Source organism: Oncorhynchus gorbuscha, unplaced genomic scaffold (genome assembly GCF_021184085.1).
Source record: "Oncorhynchus gorbuscha isolate QuinsamMale2020 ecotype Even-year unplaced genomic scaffold, OgorEven_v1.0 Un_scaffold_1995, whole genome shotgun sequence".
In the NCBI taxonomy this organism is placed as follows: domain Eukaryota; kingdom Metazoa; phylum Chordata; class Actinopteri; order Salmoniformes; family Salmonidae; genus Oncorhynchus; species Oncorhynchus gorbuscha.
In genome coordinates, this window is record NW_025746616.1 from 37,501 (window position 1) to 60,000 (window position 22,500).

The 22,500-nt window shown below is 43.9% G+C and overlaps 1 protein-coding gene across 1 annotated transcript in view; it reads left to right on the plus strand.

The window, feature by feature from the left end:
• Window positions 1-22,500, plus strand: part of LOC124024756 (amyloid beta precursor protein binding family B member 2-like) — a 41,797-nt gene that overhangs the window by 15,599 nt on the left and 3,698 nt on the right. The window contains 6 exon segments of the mRNA XM_046338538.1: window positions 1,458-1,572; window positions 10,129-10,231; window positions 20,807-20,890; window positions 21,280-21,395; window positions 22,323-22,456; window positions 22,458-22,500. Coding sequence (XP_046194494.1) covers window positions 1,458-1,572; window positions 10,129-10,231; window positions 20,807-20,890; window positions 21,280-21,395; window positions 22,323-22,456; window positions 22,458-22,500 — 595 coding nt within the window.

Consider the following 22,500-nt stretch of genomic DNA (forward strand, 5'->3'; position numbering starts at 1 on the left):
CCTCTCCTCTCCTCTCCTCTCCTCTCCTCTCCTCTCCTCTCCTCTCCTCTCCTCTCCTCTCCTCTCCTCCCCTCTCCTCTCCTCTCCTCTCCTCTCCTCCCTCTCCTCTCCTCTCCTCTCCTCTCCTCTGATGTTCTGGTTATTGTTTAATTTCCTCAGCCTTACTGTCAAGGTGTTTACCAGTTGTTAACCCTCTCCCCTCCTTCTCTGTTAACCCTCTCCCCTCCTTCTCTGTTAACCCTCTCCTCCTTCTCTGTTAACCCTCTCCCCTCCTTCTCTGTTAACCCTCTCCCCTCCTCCTCTGTTAACCCTCTCCTCTCCTCCTCTGTTAACCCTCTCCCCTCCTTCTCTGTTAACCCTCTCCCCTCCTCCTCTGTTAACCCTCTCCCTCCTCCTCTGTTAACCCTCTCCCTCCTTCTCTGTTAACCCTCTCCCTCCTTCTCTGTTAACCCTCTCCCCTCCTTCTCTGTTAACCCTCTCCCCTCCTCCTCTGTTAACCCTCTCCTCCTCTGTTAACCCTCTGTTAACCCTCTCCTCCTCTGTTAACCCTCTCCTCTCCTCCTCTGTTAACCCTCTCCTGTCCTCCTCTGTTAACCCTCTCCTCCTCTGTCAACCCTCTCCTCCTCTGTTAACCCTCTCCTCTCCTCCTCTGTCAACCCTCTCCTCTCCTCCTCTGTTAACCCTCTCCTCCTCTGTTAACCCTCTCCTCTCCTCTCCTCCTCTGTTAACCATCCCCTTCTCTGTTAACCCTCTCCTACTCTGTTAACCCTCTCCTCTCCTCCTCTGTTAACCCTCTCCTCCTCTGTTAACCCTCTCCTTCTCTGCTAACCCTCTCCTCTCCTCCTCTGTTAACCCTCTCCTCTCCTCCTCTGTTAACCCTCTCCTCCCCTCCTCTGTTAACCATCTCCTCCTCTGTTAACCCTCTCCTCTCCTTCTCTGCTAACCCTCTCCTCTCCTCCTCTGTTAACCCTCTCCTCTCCTCCTCTGTTAACCATCTCCTCCTCTGTTAACCCTCTCCTCCTCCTCTGTTAACCCTCTCCTCCCTCCTCTGTTAACCCTCTCCTCTCCTCCTCTGTTAACCCTCTCCTCCCCTCCTCTGTTAACCCTCTCCTCTCCTCCTCGGTTAACCCTCTCCTTCTCTGCTAACCCTCTCCTCTCCTCCTCTGTTAACCCTCTCCTCCTCCCTCTGTTAACCATCTCCTCTCCTCCTCTGTTAACCATCTCCTCTCCTCCTCTGTTAACCCTCTCCTCTCCTCCTCTGTTAACCCTCTCCTCTCCTCCTCTGTTAACCCTCTCCTCTTCTCCTCTGTTAACCCTCTCCTTCTCTGCTAACCCTCTCCTCTTCTCCTCTGTTAACCCTCTCCTCCTCTGTTAACCCTCTCCTCTCCTCCTCTGTTAACCCTCTCCTTCTCTGCTAACCCTCTCCTCTCCTTCTCTGTTAACCCTCTCCTCCCCAGGGACTTTGCGTACGTAGCGAGGGATAAGGACACCAGGATTCTGAAGTGTCATGTGTTCCGTTGTGACACTCCAGCTAAAGCCATCGCTACCAGCCTCCACCTCATCTGCTCTAGGGTGAGTAACATACACACTACTCCCTGAGTAACCCTATACCCTACACCATGTACCTTACACCCTGTACCCTATACCCTACTCCCTGTACCCTATACCCTACTCCCTATACCCTATAGCTTATACCCTATACTCTACACCCTGTACCCTATACCGTATACTCTACACCGTGTACCCTACACCCTGTACCCTGAATCCTTTACCATAAACAATATATTCAACACCCTGTACACTACAACCTATACCCTGTACCCTATACCATGTACCCTATACCCTCACCCTGTACCCTACACCCTGTACCCTGCACACTATACCCTACACCTGATACCCTTGACGCTATACCCTACACCCTATACCCTACACCCTGTACCCTACACTCTGTACCCTACACCTTATACCCTTGACCCTGTACCCTATACCCTACACACTGTACCCTACACCTTATACCCTTGAGCCTATACCCTACACCCTACACACTATACCCTACACACTATACCCTGTACCCTACACACTATACCCTACACACTATACCCTACACCCTGTACCCTACACACGGTACCCTACACCTTATACCCTTGACCCTATACCCTACACCCTGTACCCTACACCCTGTACCCTACACCCTGTACCCTACACACTGTACCCTACACCTTATACCCTGTACCCTACATCCTGTACCCCACACCTTATAACCTGTACCCTATACCCTACACCCTACACCCTGTACCCTACACCCTGTACCCCACACCCTGTACCCTATACCCGATACCCTACTCCCTGTGACCTATACCCTGTACGCTATACTCTGTACCCTGTGCCCTGTACCCTACACCCTGTACCCTACACCCCATACCCTGTACCCTATATCCTGCTCCTTGTACCCTATACTCTACACCATGTACCCTATACCCTATACCCTCACCCTCTACCCTGTACCCTACACCCTATACCCCGTACCATACACCCTGTACCCTACACCCTGTACCTATACCATGTACCCTACACCCTATACCCTATACCCTACACCCTGTACCCTGTACCCTACGCCTCATACCCTGTGCCCTATACCCTGTACCCTACACCCTGTACCCTATATAATTTACCCTGTACCCTACACCATATATAATTGACCCTGTGCCCTATACCCTATACCATATATCATTTACCCTGTACCCTATACCATATATAATTTACCCTGTACCCTATACCATATATAATTTACCCTGTACCCTATACCATATATAATTTACCATGTACCCTACACCCTATACCATATATAATTTACCATATATCCTACACCCTATACCACATATAATTTACCCTGTACCCTACACCCGATACCATATATAATTTACTCTGTACCCTGTACTGTACCCTATACCATATATAATTTACCCTGTACCCTATACCATATATAATTGACCCTGTACCCTACACCATATATAATTTACCCTGTACCCTGTACCCTATACCATATATAATTTACCCTGTACCCAATACCATATATAATTTACCCTGTACCCTGTACCCTATACCATATATAATTTACCCTGTACCCTATACCATATATAATTTACCCTGTACCCTATACCATATATAATTTACCCTGTACCCTATACCATATATAATTTACCCTGTACCCTATACCATATATAATTTACCCTGTACCCAATACCATATATAATTTACCCTGTACCCTGTACCCTATACCATATATAATTTACCCTGTACCCTATACCATATATAATTTACCCTGTACCCTATACCATATATAATTTACCCTGTACCCTATACCATATATAATTTACCCTGTACCCTATACCATATATAATTTACCCTGTACCCTACACCCTATACCATATAAAATTTACCCTGTACCCTACACCCTATACCATATATAATTTACCCTGTTCCCTATACCGTATCTAATTTACCCTGTACCCTATACCCTATACCATATATAATTTACCCTGTACCCTATACCCTATACCATATATAATTTACCCTGTACCCTACACCCTATACCATATATAATTTACCCTGTATCCTACACCCTATACCATATATAATTTACCCTGTACCCTATACCATATATAATTTCCCCTCTACCCTACACCCAATACCATACATAATTGACCCTGTACTCTATACCATATATAATTTACCCTGTACCCTACACCCGATACCATATATAATTTACCCTGTACCCTGTACCCTATACCATATATAATTTACCCTGTACCCTACACCCTATACCATATATAATTTACCCTGTATCCTATACCATATATAATTTACCCTGTACCCTATACTATATATAATTTACCCTGTACCCTATACCCTATACCATATATAATTTACCATATACCCTACTCCCTTTACCATACACACTCTACCCTACACCCTCTACCCTACACCCTGTACCCTACATCCTGTACCCTACAACCTATAACCTATATCCTATACCCTACAACCTATAACCTATATCCTATACCCTATAACCAATCCTATAACCTATATGACCTACACTATACCCTAAACCCCTACACTCTACCTATGAACCTATATCCTATACCCTAAACCCTACAACCTATGACCCACTATACCCTAAACCTATAGCCTACACTCTATACCCTACAACCTATAGCTGACACCCTATACCCTACAACCTATAACCTATATCCTATACCCTACAACCTATAACTTATATCCTATACCCTAAACCCTATACCCTACAACCTATGACCTACACTCTATACCCTACAACCTATAGCCTACACTCTATACCCTACAACCTATAACCTATATCCTACAAACCTATAACCTATATCCTATACCCTAAACCCTATACCCTACAACCTATGACCTACACTCTATACCCTACAACCTATAGCCTACACTCTATACCCTACAACCTATAACCTATATCCTATACCCTATACCCTACAACCTATGACCTATAACCTATACCCTATACCCTACAACCTATGACCTACACTCTATACCCTATAACCTATATCCTATACCCTAAACCCCTATACCCTAAACCCTATACCTACAACCTATGACCTACACTCAAAACCCTACAACCTATAGCCTACACTCTATACCCTACAACCTATAACCTATATCCTATACCCTAAACCCTATACCCTACAACCTAAAACCTACACTTTATACCCTACAACCTATATCCTATACCCTAAACCCTATACCCTACAACCTATAACCTACACTCTACCCTACACCCTATAACCTATATCCTATACCCTACACCCTATACCCTACACCCTGTACCCTACACCCTACAACCTATATCCTATACCCTATACCCTACAACCTATATCCTATACCCTAAACCCTATACCCTACACCCTGTACCCTACAACCTATAGCCTATATCCTATATCCTAAACTCTATACCCAACAACCTATAACCTACACTCTATACCCTACAACCTATAACCTATCTCATATACCCTAAACCCTACACCCTACAACCTATAACCTACACTCTATACCCTACAACCTATAACCTATATCATATACCCTAAACCCTATACCCTACAACCTATAGTCTACACTCTACCCTACAACATATAACCTATATCCTAAACTCTATACCCTACAACCTATAACCTACACTTTATACCCTACAACCTATAACCTATATCCTATACCCTACACCCTGTACCCTACAACCTATAACCTATATCCTATACCCTACACCCTGTACCCTACAACCTATAGCCTATATCCTATACCCTAAACCCTTCAACCTATACCCTACACCCTGTACCCTACACCCTACAACCTATATCCTATATCCTAAACTCTATACCCAACAACCTATAACCTACACTCTATACCCTACAACCTATAACCTATCTCATATACCCTAAACCCTACACCCTACAACCTACAGCCTACACTCTACCCTACAACCTATAACCTATATCCTATACCCTATACCCTACAACCTATAGCCTACTCTCTATACCCTTCAACCTATAGCCTACACCCTATACCCTAAACCTATACCCTAAACTTTATACCCTACAACCTATAGCCTATACCCTACACGCGATACCCTACACTCTATACCCTTTACCATACACTATAGAACCTATAGCCTACAGCCTAGGACACACTCTACACCCTATACCCTATACCCTACACTCTAAAACCTATACCCTACACCCTACATCTTATACCCTACACTTCTTGCAGTCAATTTGCAGTCTACAAATGATTTGTAATTATGTTCCAGGTAGTCCCTGTCTAGTGTCCTAGTCCCTGTCTAGTGTCCCTGTCCAGTGTCCCTGTCTAGTGTCCTAGTCCCTGTCTAGTGTCCTCGTCCCTGTCTAGTGTCCTAGTCCCGGTCTAGTGTCCTAGTCCCTGTCTAGGGCCCTAGTTCCTGTCTAGTGTCCTAGTCCCGGTCTAGTGTCCTCATCCCTGTCTAGTGTCCTAGTCCTGGTCTAGTGTCCTCGTCCCGGTCTAGTGTCCTGGTCCCTGTCTAGTGTCCTCATCCCTGTCTAGTGTCCGAGTTCCTGTCTAGTGTCCTCATCCCTGTCTAGTGTCCTAGTTCCTGTCTAGTGTCCTGGTCCCTGTCTAGTGTCCTCATCCCTGTCTAGTGTCCTAGTCCCTGTCTAGTGTCCTCATCCCTGTCTAGTGTCCTAGTCCCTGTCTAGTGTCCTCATCCCTGTCTAGTGTCCTAGTCCCTGTCTAGTGTCCTAGTCCCTGTCTAGTGTCCTAGTCCCTGTCTAGTGTCCCTGTCCCTGTCTAGTGTCCTGGTCCCTGTCTAGTGTCCTAGTCCCTGTCTAGAGTCCTAGTCCCTGTCTAGTGTCCTGGTCCCTGTCTAGTGTCCTAGTCCCTGTCTAGTGTCCTAGTCCCTGTCTAGTGTCCTTGTCCCTGTCTAGTGTCCTAGTCCGTGTCTAGTGTCCTGGTCCCTGTCTAGTGTCCCTGTCTAGTGTCCTCATCCCTGTCTAGTGTCCTAGTCCCTGTCTAGTATCCTAGTTCCTGTCTAGTGTCCTGGTCCCTGTCTAGTGTCCCTGTCTAGTGTCCTGGTACCTGTCTAGTGTCCCTGTCTAGTGTCCTAGTCCCTGTCTAGTGTCCTTGTCCCTGTCTAGTGTCCTAGTCCATATCTAGTGTCCTGGTCCCTGTCTAGTGTCCCTGTCTAGTGTCCTCATCCCTGTCTAGTGTCCTAGTCCCTGTCTAGTATCCTAGTTCCTGTCCTGGTCCCTGTCTAGTGTCCCTGTCTAGTGTCCTCATCCCTGTCAGTGTCCTAGTCCCTGTCTAGTGTCCTGGTCCCTGTCTAGTGTCCTGGTGTCCCTGTCTAGTGTCCTAGTCCCTGTCTAGTGTCATGGTCCCTGTCTAGTGTCCTAGTCCCTGTGTCCTGTCTGTCTAGTGTCCTGTCTAGTGTCCTGGTCCCTCTCTAGTGTCCTTGTCTAGTGACCCTGTCTAGTGTCCTAGTCCCTGTCTAGTGTCCTTGTCTAGTGTCCTTGTCTAGTGTCCTACTGTCTAGTGTCCTTGTCTAGTATCATAGTCCCTGTCTAGTGTCCTTGTCTAGTGTCCTTGTCTAGTATCAGTCCCTGTCTAGTGTCCCTGTCTAGTGTCCTTGTGTCCTTGTCTAGTATCATGTCCCTGTCTAGTGTCCTTGTCTAGTGTCCCTCCCTGTCTGTCTAGTGTCCCTGTCTAGTGTCCTAGTCCGTGTCTATTGTCCTAGTGCCTGTCTAGTGTCCCTGTCTAGTGTCCTAGTCCCTGTCTAGTGTCCTAGTCCCTGTCTAGTGTCCTAGTCCCTGTCTAGTGTCCTAGTTCCTGTCTAGTGTCCCTGTCTAGTGTCCTAGTCCCTGTCTAGTGTCCTGTTCCTGTCTAGTGTCCTAGTCCCTGTCTAGTGTCCTTGTCTAGTGTCCCTGTCTAGTGTCACTGTCTAGTGTCCTAGTCCCTGTCTAGTGTCCTAGTCCCTGTCTAGTGTCCCTGTCAGTGTCCTGGTCCCTGTCTAGTGTCCTAGTCTCTGTCTAGTGTCCTTGTCTAGTGTCCCTGTCTAGTGTCCTAGTCCCTGTCTAGTGTCCTTGTCTAGTATCATAGTCCCTGTCTAGTGTCCTTGTCTAGTGACCCTGTCTAGTGTCCTAGTCCCTGTCTAGTGTCCTTGTCTAGTGTCCCTGTCTAGTGTCCTACTCTCTGTCTAGTGTCCTTGTCTAGTATCATAGTCCCTGTCTAGTGTCCTGTCTAGTGTCCTAGTCCATGTCTAGTGTCCTAGTCCCTGTCTAGTGTCCCCCTGTCTAGTGTCCTAGTCCGTGTCTAGTGTCCTAGTCCTTGTCTAGTGTCTCTGTCTAGTGTCCCTGTCTAGTGTCCTAGTCCCTGTCTAGTGTCCTAGTCCCTGTCTAGTGTCCTAGTCCCTGTCCCTGTCTAGTGTCCTGGTCCCTGTCTAGTGTCCTAGTCCCTGTCTAGTGTCCTCCCTGTCTAGTGTCCCTGTCTAGTGTCCTAGTCCCTGTCTAGTGTCCTCATCCCTGTCTAGTGTCCTGGTCCCTGTCTAGTGTCCTAGTTCCTGTCTGTCTAGTGTCCTAGTCCCTGTCTAGTGTCCTAGTCCCTGTCTAGTGTCCTAGTGTCCTAGTTGTCTAGTGTCCTGGTGTCCTAGTTCCTGTCTAGTGTCCTAGTCCCTGTCTAGTGTCCTAGTTCCTGTCTAGTGTCCTAGTCCCTGTCCAGTGTCCCTGTCTAGTGTCCTAGTCCCTGTCTAGTGTCCTAGTCCTGTCTAGTGTCCTAGTTCCTGTCTAGTGTCCTGGTCCCTGTCTAGTGTCCTGTCCCTGTCTAGTGTCCTAGTCCCTGTCTAGTGTCCTAGTGTCCTGTCCTGTCTAGTGTCCTAGTGTCCTGTCCCTGTCTAGTGTCCTGGTCCCTGTCTAGTGTCCTGTCTAGTGTCCTAGTCCCTGTCTAGTGTCCTAGTCCCTGTCCTAGTGTCCTGTCTAGTGTCCTAGTCCCTGTCTAGTGTCCTAGTTCCTGTCTAGTGTCCTGTCCCTGTCCTAGTTCCTGTCTAGTGTCCTGGTCCCTGTCTAGTGTCCTGTGTCCCTGTCTAGTGTCCTAGTTCCTGTCTAGTCCTAGTTCCTGTCTAGTGTCCTAGTCCCTGTCTAGTGTCCTAGTTCCTGTCTAGTGTCCTAGTTCCTGTCTAGTGTCCTAGTCCCTGTCTAGTGTCCTAGTCCCTGTCTAGTGTCCTAGTTCCTGTCTAGTGTCCTAGTTCCTAGTCCCTAGTGTCCTGGTCCCTGTCTAGTGTCCTGTCCCTGTCTAGTGTCCTGGTCCCTGTCTAGTGTCCTGGTCCCTGTCAGTGTCCTCATACCTGTCTAGTGTCCTAGTTCCTGTCTAGTGTCCTAGTGTCCTGGTCCCTGTCTAGTGTCCTGGTTCCTGTCTAGTGTCCTGGTCCCTGTCTAGTGTCCTAGTTCCTGTCTAGTGTCCTGGTCCCTGTCTAGTGTCCTAGTCCCTGTCTAGTGTCCTGGTCCCTGTCTAGTGTCCTAGTCCCTGTCTAGTGTCCTAGTCCCTGTCTCTAGTGTCCTAGTTCCTGTCTAGTGTCCTGGTCCCTGTCTAGTGTCCTAGTTCCTGTCTAGTGTCCTGGTCCCTGTCTAGTGTCCTAGTCCTGTCTAGTCCTGTCCCTGTCTAGTGTCCTAGTCCCTGTCTAGTGTCCTGGTCCCTGTCTAGTGTCCTGGTCCCTGTCTAGTGTCCTGGTCCCTGTCTAGTGTCCTGGTCCCTGTCTAGTGTCCTGGTCCCTGTCTAGTGTCCTGGTCCCTGTCTAGTGTCCTGGTCCTGTCTAGTGTCCTGGTCCCTGTCTAGTGTCCTGTGTCCCTGTCTAGTGTCCTAGTCCCTGTCTAGTGTCCTAGTCCCTGTCTAGTGTCCTAGTCCCTGTCTAGTGTCAGAGCAAGAGGGGGATGAGAGAGAAAGAGGGATGGAGAGGGGGATGAGAGAGAAAGAGGGAGAGAGCAATGCAGAGGAGAGTGGCAAAACCTAAGTTTATCCATCATTTATTGGTGTGTTGCAGAGAGGAATATATTTTAGAGAGAGGGAGAGGGAGAGACAGAGAGAGAGAGAGAGAGAGAGAGAGAGAGAGAGAGAGAGATGGAGAGGGAGAGACGGAGAGATGGAGAGAGAGGGAGAGACGGGGAGAGAGAGAGAGAGAGAGACAGAGAGAGAGAGAGAGATGGAGAGGGAGAGACGGAGAGATGGAGAGAGAGGGAGAGACGGGGAGATAGAGAGAGAGAGAGAGAGAGAGAGAGAGAGAGACGGAGAGAGAGAGAGCTAGAGGGAGAGAGCTAGAGGGAGAAGAGAGAGGCTGACCTGGTTAGCTGTGTGTGCAGAGTAGAGTAGACTTAGAGGGGAGGGGACTGTCACTCCCCAGGTGATTTGGCGAGACAGTTTAACACTCTTTCAAGGGAGACATTTTCTGTTGGGTTATTCTAACTAATTTACTCCTTCTCTCCTCCTCTCTGCTCATCTCTTCTCCTCTCCCCTCCTCTCTGCTCCTCTCCTCTCCTCTCCTCTCCTCTCCTCTCCTCTCCTCTCCTCTCCTCTCATTTGTAGATCATGTCGGAGCGTAAGCATGCTAAAGCGTTATCAGGGGCGTTGTCAGGGGGCGTGTCTCTACACGACAGAATGCAGTCAGGACTAGACCTCCCGCTACAAGGTACTCTACTCTACTGTACTCTGCTCTACTGTAATCTACTCTGTTCTACTGTAATCTACACTACTGTAACCTACTCTGCTATACTATAATCTACTCTACTGTAATCTACACTACTCTACTGTAATCTACTCTACTGTAATCTACTATAATCTACTCTGCTCTACTGTAATCTACTCTACTCTACTGTAATCTACTCTACTCTACTGTAATCTACTCGACTCTACTGTAATCTACACTACTCTACTGTAATCTGCTCTACTGTAATCTACTCTACTCTACTGTAATCTACTCTGCTCTACTGTAATCTACTCTACTCTACTGTAATCTACACTACTCTACTGTAATCTACTCTACTGTAATCTACTCTACTCTACTGTTATCTACTCTACTCTACTCTGCTCTACTGTAATCTACTCTGCTCTACTGGAATCTACTCTACTGTAATCTACTCTACTGTAATCTACTCTACTGTAATCTACTCTACTGTAATCTACTCTGCTCTACTGGAATCTACTCTGCTCTACTGTAATCTACTCTACTGTAATCTACTCTACTCTGCTCTACTCTGCTATACTGTACTGTACTCTACTTTAATCTACTCTACTGGAATCTACTCTGCTCTACTGTAATCTACTTTGCTCTACTGTAATCTACTCTACTGTAATCTACTCTGCTCTACTGGAATCTACTCTACTGTAATCTACTCTACTGTAATCTACTCTACTGTAATCTACTCTGCTCTACTGGAATCTACTCTGCTCTACTGTAATCTACTCTACTGTAATCTACTCTACTCTGCTCTACTCTGCTATACTGTACTGTACTCTACTTTAATCTACTCTACTGGAATCTACTCTGCTCTACTGTAATCTACTTTGCTCTACTGTAATCTACTCTACTGTAATCTACTCTGCTCTACTGTAATCTACTCTACTCTGCTCTACTGTAATCTACTCTACTCTGCTCTAATGTAATCTACTCTATACTGCTCTACTGTAATCTACTCTACACTGCTCTACTCTAATCTACTCTACTCTGCTCTACTGTAATCTACTCTACTCGGCTCTACTGTAATCTACCTAACTCGGCTCTACAGTACTCTACTCTGCTCTACTGTAATCTACTCTACTCTGCTCTACTGTAATCTACTCTACTCTGCTCTACTGTAATCTACTCTACTCTGCTCTACTGTAATCTACTCTACTCTACTCTGCTCTACTGTAATCTATTCTACTCGGCTCTACTGTACTCTACTCTACTGTAATCTACTCTACTCTGCTCTACTGTAATCTACTCTACTCTGCTCTACTGTAATCTACCTAACTCGTCTCTACTGTAATCTACTCTACTCTGCTCTACTGTAATCTACTCTACTCTGCTCTACTGTACTGTAATCTACTCTACTCTGCTCTACTCTGCTCTACTGTACTCTACTGTACTGTAATCTACTCTACTCTGCTCTACTGTACTCTACTGTACTCTGCTCTACTCTGCTCTACTGTACTCTACTGTACTCTGCTCTACTGTACTGTAATCTACTCTACTGTACTCTACTGTACTCTGCTCTACTGTACTGTAATCTACTCTACTCTGCTCTACTGTAATCTACTCTACTGTACTGTAATCTACTCTACTCTGCTCTACTCTGCTCTACTCTACTCTGCTCTACTGTACTGTAATCTACTCTACTCTGCTCTACTGTACTGTAATCTACTCTACTCTGCTCTACTGTACTCTACTGTACTCTACTGTACTGTAATCTACTCTACTGTACTCTACTGTACTCTGCTGTACTCTGCTCTACTGTACTGTAATCTACTCTACTCTGCACTACTCTACTCTGCTTTATACTGTATCACATATACTGCATACTGTATCACATATACTGTATAGTGTATCACATATACTGTATCACATATAGTGTATACTGTATCACATATAGTGTATACTGTATCACATATACTGTATAGTGTATCACATATACTGTATATTGTATCACATATAGTGTATCACATATACTGTACCACATATACTGGATACTGTATCACATATACTGTATACTGTATCACATATAGTGTATCACATATACTGTACCACATATACTGTATACTGTATCACATATACTGTATCACATATACTGTATAACATATACTGAATCACATATACTGTATCACATATACTGTATACTGTATCACATATACTGTATCACATATACTGCATCACATATACTGTATCACATATACTGTATACTGTATCACATATACAGGATACGGTATCACATATACTGTATCAAATACACTGTATACTGTAGCACATATACTGTATCACATATACTGCATCACATATACTGTATCACATATACTGTATACTGTATCACATATACGGCATCACATATACTGTATCACATATACTGTATACTGTATAACATATACTGAATCACATATACTGTATCACATATACTGTATACTGTATCACATATACTGTATCACATATCACATTTCCTCTCAGCTAGCTACATAGCCGTCTTTGTATCAAAGATAATTGCGTAATTATCGTATTTCGCCGTCCTAACGTAGTCTTCACTAGCCAGCTAGCTAACGTCCACTGATTAGCTGCACTGGGAAAACTATTACACTCAACTGAACGACTTGATTAGTTTAGTGTTAGCTAGCTACATAGCTGTCTTTGCTGTCTTCGTATCATCGTATCCAAGATAATTGTGTTGTTTAGGTTTAGAGTGTGTAGTCTTAGAGTGATTATCTTAATTTACCGAGGTTAGCTAGCCAGCTATTTGTCGTCCTTAACGTAGGTGACTCTGCTAGCTAGCCAACAGCTAGCCAACGCTAGCCAACGTCTTCTGTATAGAACTCAACTACCCGGTCGCATTCACAGGTTGTATCACATTTTCACTTCATTTCATTACAGTACAACGGTTTGATTTGTTTGATCGTAGCTAGCTACTTAGCTAGCTACATAGCCGTCTTTGTATCAAAGATAATTGTGTAGTCTAGAGCGATTTTCTAGGTTCGCTAGCCATCTATTGTCGTTCTTTTAACGCAACGTAACGTAAACAACACTGCTAGCTAGCCTGCTAGCCCCCGAATAGCAACACTGCAGAAACTATTACACTCAACGGAACGACTTGATTAGTGTAGTGTCAACAACGCACCCACTGCCAGCTGGCCTACTTCAGCAGTACTGTATCATTTTAATCATTTTAGTCAATAAGATTCTTGCTACGTAGCTTAACTTTCTGAACATTCGAGACGTGTAGTCCACTTGTCATTCCAATCTCCTTTGCATTAGCGTAGCCTCTTCTGTAGCCTGTCAACTATGTGTCTGTTTATCCCTGTTCTCTCCTCTCTGCACAGACCATACAAACGCTCCTCACCGCGTGGCCGCGGCCACCCTACTCTGGTGGTCCCAGCGCGCACGACCCACGTGGAGTTCCAGGTCTCCGGTAGCCTCTGGAACTGCCAATCTGCGGTCAACAAGGCAGAGTTCATCTCAGCCTATGCCTCCCTCCAGTCCCTCGACTTCTTGGCACTGACGGAAACATGGATCACCACAGACAACACTGCTACTCCTACTGCTCTCTCTTCGTCCGCCCACGTGTTCTCGCACACCCCGAGAGCGTCTGGTCAGCGGGGTGGTGGCACCGGGATCCTCATCTCTCCCAAGTGGTCATTCTCTTTTTTCTCCCCTTACCCATCTGTCTATCGCCTCCTTTGAATTCCATGCTGTCACAGTTACTAGCCCTTTCAAGCTTAACATCCTTATCATTTATCGCCTCCAGGTTCCTCGGAGAGTTCATCAATGAGCTTGATGCCTTGATAAGCTCCTTTCCTGAGGACGGCTCACCTCTCACAGTTCTGGGCGACTTTAACCTCCCCACGTCTACCTTTGACTCTTTCCTCTCTGCCTCCTTCTTTCCACTCCTCTCCTCTTTGACCTCACCCTCTCACCTTCCCCCTACTCACAAGGCAGGCAATACGCCGACCTCATCTTTACTAGATGCTGTTCTTCCACTAACCTCATTGCAACTCCCCTCCAAGTCTCCGACCACTGCCTTGTATCCTTTTCCCTCTCGCTCTCATCCAACACCTCCCACACTGCCCCTACTGGATGGTATCGCGCCGTCCCAACCTTCGCTCTCTCTCCCCCCTACTCTCTCCTCTTCCATCCTATCATCTCTTCCCTCCGCTCAAACCTTCTCCCACCTATCTCCCTGATTCTGCCTCCCTCAACCCTCCTCTCCTCCCTCTCTGCATCCCTTGACTCTCTATGTCCCCTATCCTCCAGGCCGGCTCGGTCCTCCCTCCCGCTCCGTGGCTCGATGACTCATTGCGAGCTCACAGAACAGGGCTCCGGGCAGCCGAGCGGAAATGGAGGAAAACTCGCCTCCCTGCGGACCTGGCATCCTTTCACTCCCTCCTCTCTACATTTTCCTCCTCTGTCTCTGCTGCTAAAGCCACTTTCTACCACGCTAAATTCCAAGCATCTGCCTCTAACCCTAGGAAGCTCTTTGCCACCTTCTCCTCCCTCCTGAATCCTCCGCCCCCTCCCCCTCCTCCCTCTCTGCAGATGACTTCGTCAACCATTTTGAAAAGAAGGTCGACGACATCCGATCCTCGTTTGCTAAGTCAAACGACACCGCTGGTTCTGCTCACACTGCCCTACCCTGTGCTCTGACCTCTTTCTCCCCTCTCTCCAGATGAAATCTCGCGTCTTGTGACGGCCGGCCGCCCAACAACCTGCCCGCTTGACCCTATCCCCTCCTCTCTTCTCCAGACCATTTCCGGAGACCTTCTCCCTTACCTCACCTCGCTCATCAACTCATCCCTGACCGTTGGCTACGTCCCTTCCGTCTTCAAGAGAGCGAGAGTTGCACCCCTTCTGAAAAAACCTACACTCGATCCCTCCGATGTCAACAATTACAGACCAGTATCCCTTCTTTCTTTTCTCTCCAAAACTCTTGAACGTGCCGTCCTTGGCCAGCTCTCCCGCTATCTCTCTCTGAATGACCTTCTTGATCCAAATCAGTCAGGTTTCAAGACTAGTCATTCAACTGAGACTGCTCTCCTCTGTATCACGGAGGCGCTCCGCACTGCTAAAGCTAACTCTCTCCTCTGCTCTCATCCTTCTAGATCTATCGGCTGCCTTCGATACTGTGAACCATCAGATCCTCCTCTCCACCCTCTCCGAGTTGGGCATCTCCGGCGCGGCCCACGCTTGGATTGCGTCCCTACCTGACAGGTCGCTCCTACCAGGTGGCGTGGCGAGAATCTGTCTCCTCACCACGCGCTCTCACCACTGGTGTCCCCCAGGGCTCTGTTCTTGGCCCTCTCCTATTCTCGCTATACACCAAGTCACTTGGCTCTGTCATAACCTCACATGGTCTCTCTTATCATTGCTATGCAGACGACACACAATTAATCTTCCCTTTCCCCCTTCTGATGACCAGGTGGCGAATCGCATCTCTGCATGTCTGGCAGACATATCAGTGTGGATGACGGATCACCACCTCAAGCTGAACCTCGGCAAGACGGAGCTGCTCTTCCTCCCGGGGAAGGACTGCCCGCTCCATGATCTCGCCATCACGGTTGACAACTCCATTGTGTCCTCCCCCAGAGCGCCAAGAACCTTGGCGTGATCCTGGACAACACCCTGTCGTTCTCAACTAACATCAAGGCGGTGGCCCGTTCCTGTAGGTTCATGCTCTACAACATCCGCAGAGTACGACCCTGCCTCACACAGGAAGCGGCGCAGGTCCTAATCCAGGCACTTGTCATCTCCCGTCTGGATTACTGCAACTCGCTGTTGGCTGGGCTCCCTGCCTGTGCCATTAAACCCTTCAACTCATCCAGAACGCCGCAGCCCGTCTGGTGTTCAACCTTCCCAAGTTCTCTCACGTCACCCCGCTCCTCCGTTCTCTCCACTGGCTTCCAGTTGAAGCTCGCATCCGCTACAAGACCATGGTGCTTGCCTACGGAGCTGTGAGGGGAACGGCACCTCAGTACCTCCAGGCTCTGATCAGGCCCTACACCCAAACAAGGGCACTGCGTTCATCCACCTCTGGCCTGCTCGCCTCCCTACCACTGAGGAAGTACAGCTCCCGCTCAGCCCAGTCAAAACTGTTCGCTGCCCTGGCCCCCCAATGGTGGAACAAACTCCCTCACGACGCCAGGACAGCGGAGTCAATCACCACCTTCCGGAGACACCTGAAACCCCACCTCTTTAAGGAATACCTAGGATAGGTTAAGTAATCCCTCACCCCACCCCCCCTAAGTTTTAGATGCACTATTGTTAAGTGACTGTCCCACTGGATGTCATAAGGTGAATGCACCAATTTGTAAGTCGCTCTGGATAAGAGCGTCTGCTAAATGACTTAAATGTAAATGTAAATGTATACTGTATCACATATACTGCATCACATCTACTGTATATTGTATCACATATACTGCATCACATATACTGTGTCACATATACTGTATAGTGTATCACATATACTGTATAGTGTATCACATATACTGTATAGTGTATCACATATACTGTATCACATATACTGTATACTGTATCACATATACTGTATATTGTATCACATATACTGCATCACATATACTGCATCACATATACTGTATCACATATACTGTATCACATATACTGTATACTGTATCACATATACTGTATACTGTATCACATATACTGTATCACATATTTTGTATCACATATACTGTATACTGTATGACATATACTGTATCACATATTTTGTATCACATATACTGTATTCTGTATCACATATACTGTATACTGTATCACATATACTGTATCACACATACTGTATACTGTATCACATATACTGTCTCACATATACTGTATCACATATACTGGATCACATATACTGTATACTGTATCACATATACTGTATCACATATACTGTATAACATATACTGAATCACATATACTGTATCACATATACTGTATACTGTATCACATATACTGTATCACATATACTGTATACTGTATCACATATACTGTAACACATATACTGTATACTGTATCACATATACTGTATACTGTATCACATATACTGTATACTGTATCACATATACTGTAACACATATACTGTATACTGTATCACATATACTGCATACTGTATCACATATACTGTCTCACATCGACTGCATCCTTATGTAACACATGTATCACTAGCCACTTTAACTATGCCACTTTGTTTACTTTGTCTACACACTCATCTCATATGTATATACTGTACTCGATACCATCTACTGTATGCTGCTCTGTACCATCACTCATTCATATATCCTATGTACATGTTCCTTATCCCCTTACACTGTGTATAAGACAGTAGTTTTGGAATTGTTAGTTAGATTACTTGTTGGTTATCACTGCATTGTCGGAACTAGAAGCACAAGCATTTCGCTACACTCGCATTAACATCTGCTAACCATGTGTATGTGACAAATAAAATTTGATTTGATTTGACACATACTGTATCACATATACTGTATACTGTATCACATATACTGTCTCACATATACTGTATACTGTATCACATATACTGTATAACATATACTGTAACACATATACTGTATACTGTATCACATATACTGTCTCACGTATACTGCATACTGTATCACATATACTGTAACACATATACTGTATACTGTATCACATATACTGTATCACATATACTGCATACTGTATCACATATACTGTATCACATATACTGTATACTGTAACACATATACTGTATCACATATACTGTATCACATATACTGTATACTGTATCACATATACTGTATACTGTAACACATATACTGTATCACATATACTGTATCACATATACTGTATACTGTACTGTACACATATGTATCAACACATATACTGTATCACATATACTGTATACTGTATACTGTATCACATATACTGTATACTGTAACACATATACTGTATCACATATACTGTATACTGTATAACATATACTGTATCACATATACTGTATACTGTATTACATATACTGTCTCACATATACTGTATCACATATACTGTATACTGTATCACATATACTGTATCACATATACTGTATACTGTATCACATATACTGTATCACATATACTGTATACTGTAACACATATACGGTCTCACATATACTGTATCACATATACTGTATACTGTAACACATATACTGTATCACATATACTGTATCACATATACTGTATCACATATACTGTATACTGTAACACATATACTGTATCACATATACTGTATACTGTAACACATATACTGTATCACATATACTGTATCACATATACTGTATACATATACTGTATCACATATACTGTATACTGTATCACATAACTGTATCACATATACTGTATACTGTAACACATATACTGTATCACATATACTGTATCACATATACTGTATACTGTATCACATATACTGTATACTGTAACTGTACATATACTGTATCACATATACTGTATACTGTAACACATATACTGTATCACATATACTGTATACTGTATCACATATACTGTATCACATATACTGTATACTGTATCACATATACTGTAACACATATACTGTATCACATAAATTGTATCACATATACTGTATCACATATACTGTATCACATATACTATATACTGTAACACATATACTGTATCACATATACTGTATCACATATACTGTATACATATATACTGTAACACATATACTGTATCACATATACTGTATCACATATACTGTATCACATATACTGTATCACATATACTGCATACTGTAACACATATACTGTATCACATAAACTGTATCACATATACTGTATACTGTAACACATATACTGTATCACATATACTGTATACTGTATCACATATACTGTATCACATATAACTGTATCACATATACTGTATCACATATACTGTATACTGTAACACATACTGTATCACATATACTGTATACTGTATCACATATACTGTCTCACATATACTGTATCACATATACTGTAACACATATACTGTATCACATATATATACTGTATACATATATCACATATACTGTATCACATATACTGTATCACATATACTGTATATATACTGTATACTGTATCACATATACTGTATCACATATACTGTATACTGTATCACATATACTGTATCACATATACTGTATACTGTAACACATATACTGTATCACATATACTGTATACTGTAACATGCTGTATCACATATACTGTATCACATATACTGTATCACATAAACTGTATCACATATACTGTATCACATATACTGTATCACATATACTGTACATATACTGTATCACATATACTGTATCACATATACTGTATCACATATACTGTATCACATAAACTGTATCACATATACTGTATCACATATACTGTATACTGTAACACATATACTGTATACTATACTGTATCACATATACTGTATCACTGTATATACTGTATCACATATACTGTATCACATATACTGTATACTGTATCACATATATACTGTACATATACTGTATCACATATACTGTATACTGTAACACATATACTGTATCACATAAACTGTATCACATATACTGTATCACATATACTGTATACTGTAACACATATACTGTATATACTGTATCACATATACTGTCTCACATATACTGTATCACATATACTGTATCACATATACTGTATCACATATACTGTATACTGTATCACATATACTGTATCACATATACTGTATCACATATGCTGTATCACATATGCTGTATCACATATACTGTATCACATATACTGTATCACATATGCTGTATCACATATACTGTATTACATATACTGTATACTGTAACACATATACTGTATCACATATACTGTATCACATAAACTGTATCACATAAACTGTATCACATATACTGTATCACATAAACTGTCTCACATATACTGTATACTATATCACATATACTGTATCACATATACTGTATACTGTGTATCACATATACTGTATACTGTATCACATATCACTGTATACTGTATCACATATACTGTATCACATATACTGTATACTGTAACACATATACTATATCACATATACTGTATACTGTATCACATATACTGTATCACATATACTGTATACTGTATCACATATACTTAATAGGATTGTTGTATGTACACTGGGGCAAAAAGTATTTAGTCAGCCATCAATTGTGCAAGTTCTCCCACTGTAAAAGATGATAGAGGCCTGTAATTTTCATCATAGGCACACTTCAACTGTGACAGACAAAATGAGGGTAAAAATCCAGAAAATCACATTGTAGGATTTTAATGAATTTGTATTTGCAAATTATGGTGGAAAATAAGTATTTCTGTCTGTCTGTCTGTCTGTCTGTATCACATATCTGTCTGTCTGTCTGTCTGTCTGTCTGTCTGTCTGTCTGTCTGTCTGTCTGTATCACTGTCTGTCTGTCTGTCTGTATACTGTATGTATGTGTGTGTGTGTGTGTGTATGTGTGTGTGTGTGTGTGTGTGTGTGTATGTGTGTGTGTTGTGTTCAGCAGAGTTCCCCACTGTAAAGACAGAGTTGGTCCAGAGGTTCCAGCTGCTGTATCTGGGTATGAAGACAGTAGACAGACCTATAGGTGAGACACACACACACACACATACATCACATACACACACACACACACACATACTGTACACACACACACACACACACACACACACACACACACACACACACACACACACACTGTATCACACACACTGTACACATATACTGTACACATACACACACATCACAGACAGACAGACACTGGACAGACAGAAAGACATACAGACAGACAGACTTAGACAGACAGACAGACAGACAGACAGACAGACAGACAGACAGACAGACAGACAGACAGACAGACAGACAGACAGACAGTATCACATTTTCCACCATAATTTGCAAATAAATTCACTCTAACTGTGGTAGTTAGTGAGTGATCCTGACCTCTAACCCCTGACCCCTGCCCTGTGACCCTAGGTATGGACATATTGAACGGGGCAATAGACAGTCTGATTGGTTCTTCCAGTAGAGAGGAGTGGAAAGCTGTTAACCTCAACGTGGCTGATGCTACCCTCATTATCAGCAACAACCAGGTAACATACACTATAAACACCTCTACCCTCATTATCAACAACCACCACTATATACACTATATACACTATATACACCTCTACCCTCATTATCAACAACCACCACTATATACACTATATACACCTCTACCCTCATTATCAACAACCACCACTATATACACTATATACACCTCTACCCTCATTATCAACAACCACCACTATATACACCTCTACCCTCATTATCAACAACCACCACTATATACACTATATACACCTCTACCCTCATTATCAACAACCACCACTATATACACCTCTACCCTCATTATCAACAACCACCACTATATACACCTCTACCCTCATTATCAACAACCACCACTATATACACTATATACACCTCTACCCTCATTATCAACAACCACCACTATATACACTATATACACCTCTACCCTCATTATCAACAACCACCACTATATACACTATATATAGGCTTCATCATTATCAACAACCACCACTATATACACCTCTATACCCTCATTATCAACAACCACCACTATATACACTATACATGCACCTGGTGAGTCATTATCAACATCCACCACTATATACACTATATACACTAGTACAGTCTACCCTCATTATCAACAACCATCACTATATACACTATATACACCTCTACCCTCATTATCTCAGTCTCTCTCTCTATATCAGGCTTCATCTGGTGAGTCTGTCTATCTCAATCTCACTCTGGTATCTCTCTAATATCTAGATCTCTAGATCTGTATGCAGGCTCTCTGGTGAGTCTCTCTGTCTCTCTGTCTCTCTGCTCTTCTGTCTCTCAGTCTCTCTGTCTATCTCAGGCTTTCCCTCTGAGGACTAGATCATCAGGAGGAGGTGAAGGAGGAGGAGGAGGAGGAGGTGGAGGAGGAGGTGGAGGAGGAGGTGAAGGAGGAGGTGGAGGAGGAGGTGTTGGTAGAGTGCAGGGTGAGGTTTCTGTCCTTCATGGGGGTAGGGAGGGACATCCACTGCTTTGCCTTCATCATGGACGGAGGAGGACTACGCTACGAGTGTCACGTGTTCTGGTGTGAACAACGCTGGACAGCTCTCTGAGATCGTACAGGCTTCGTGCATG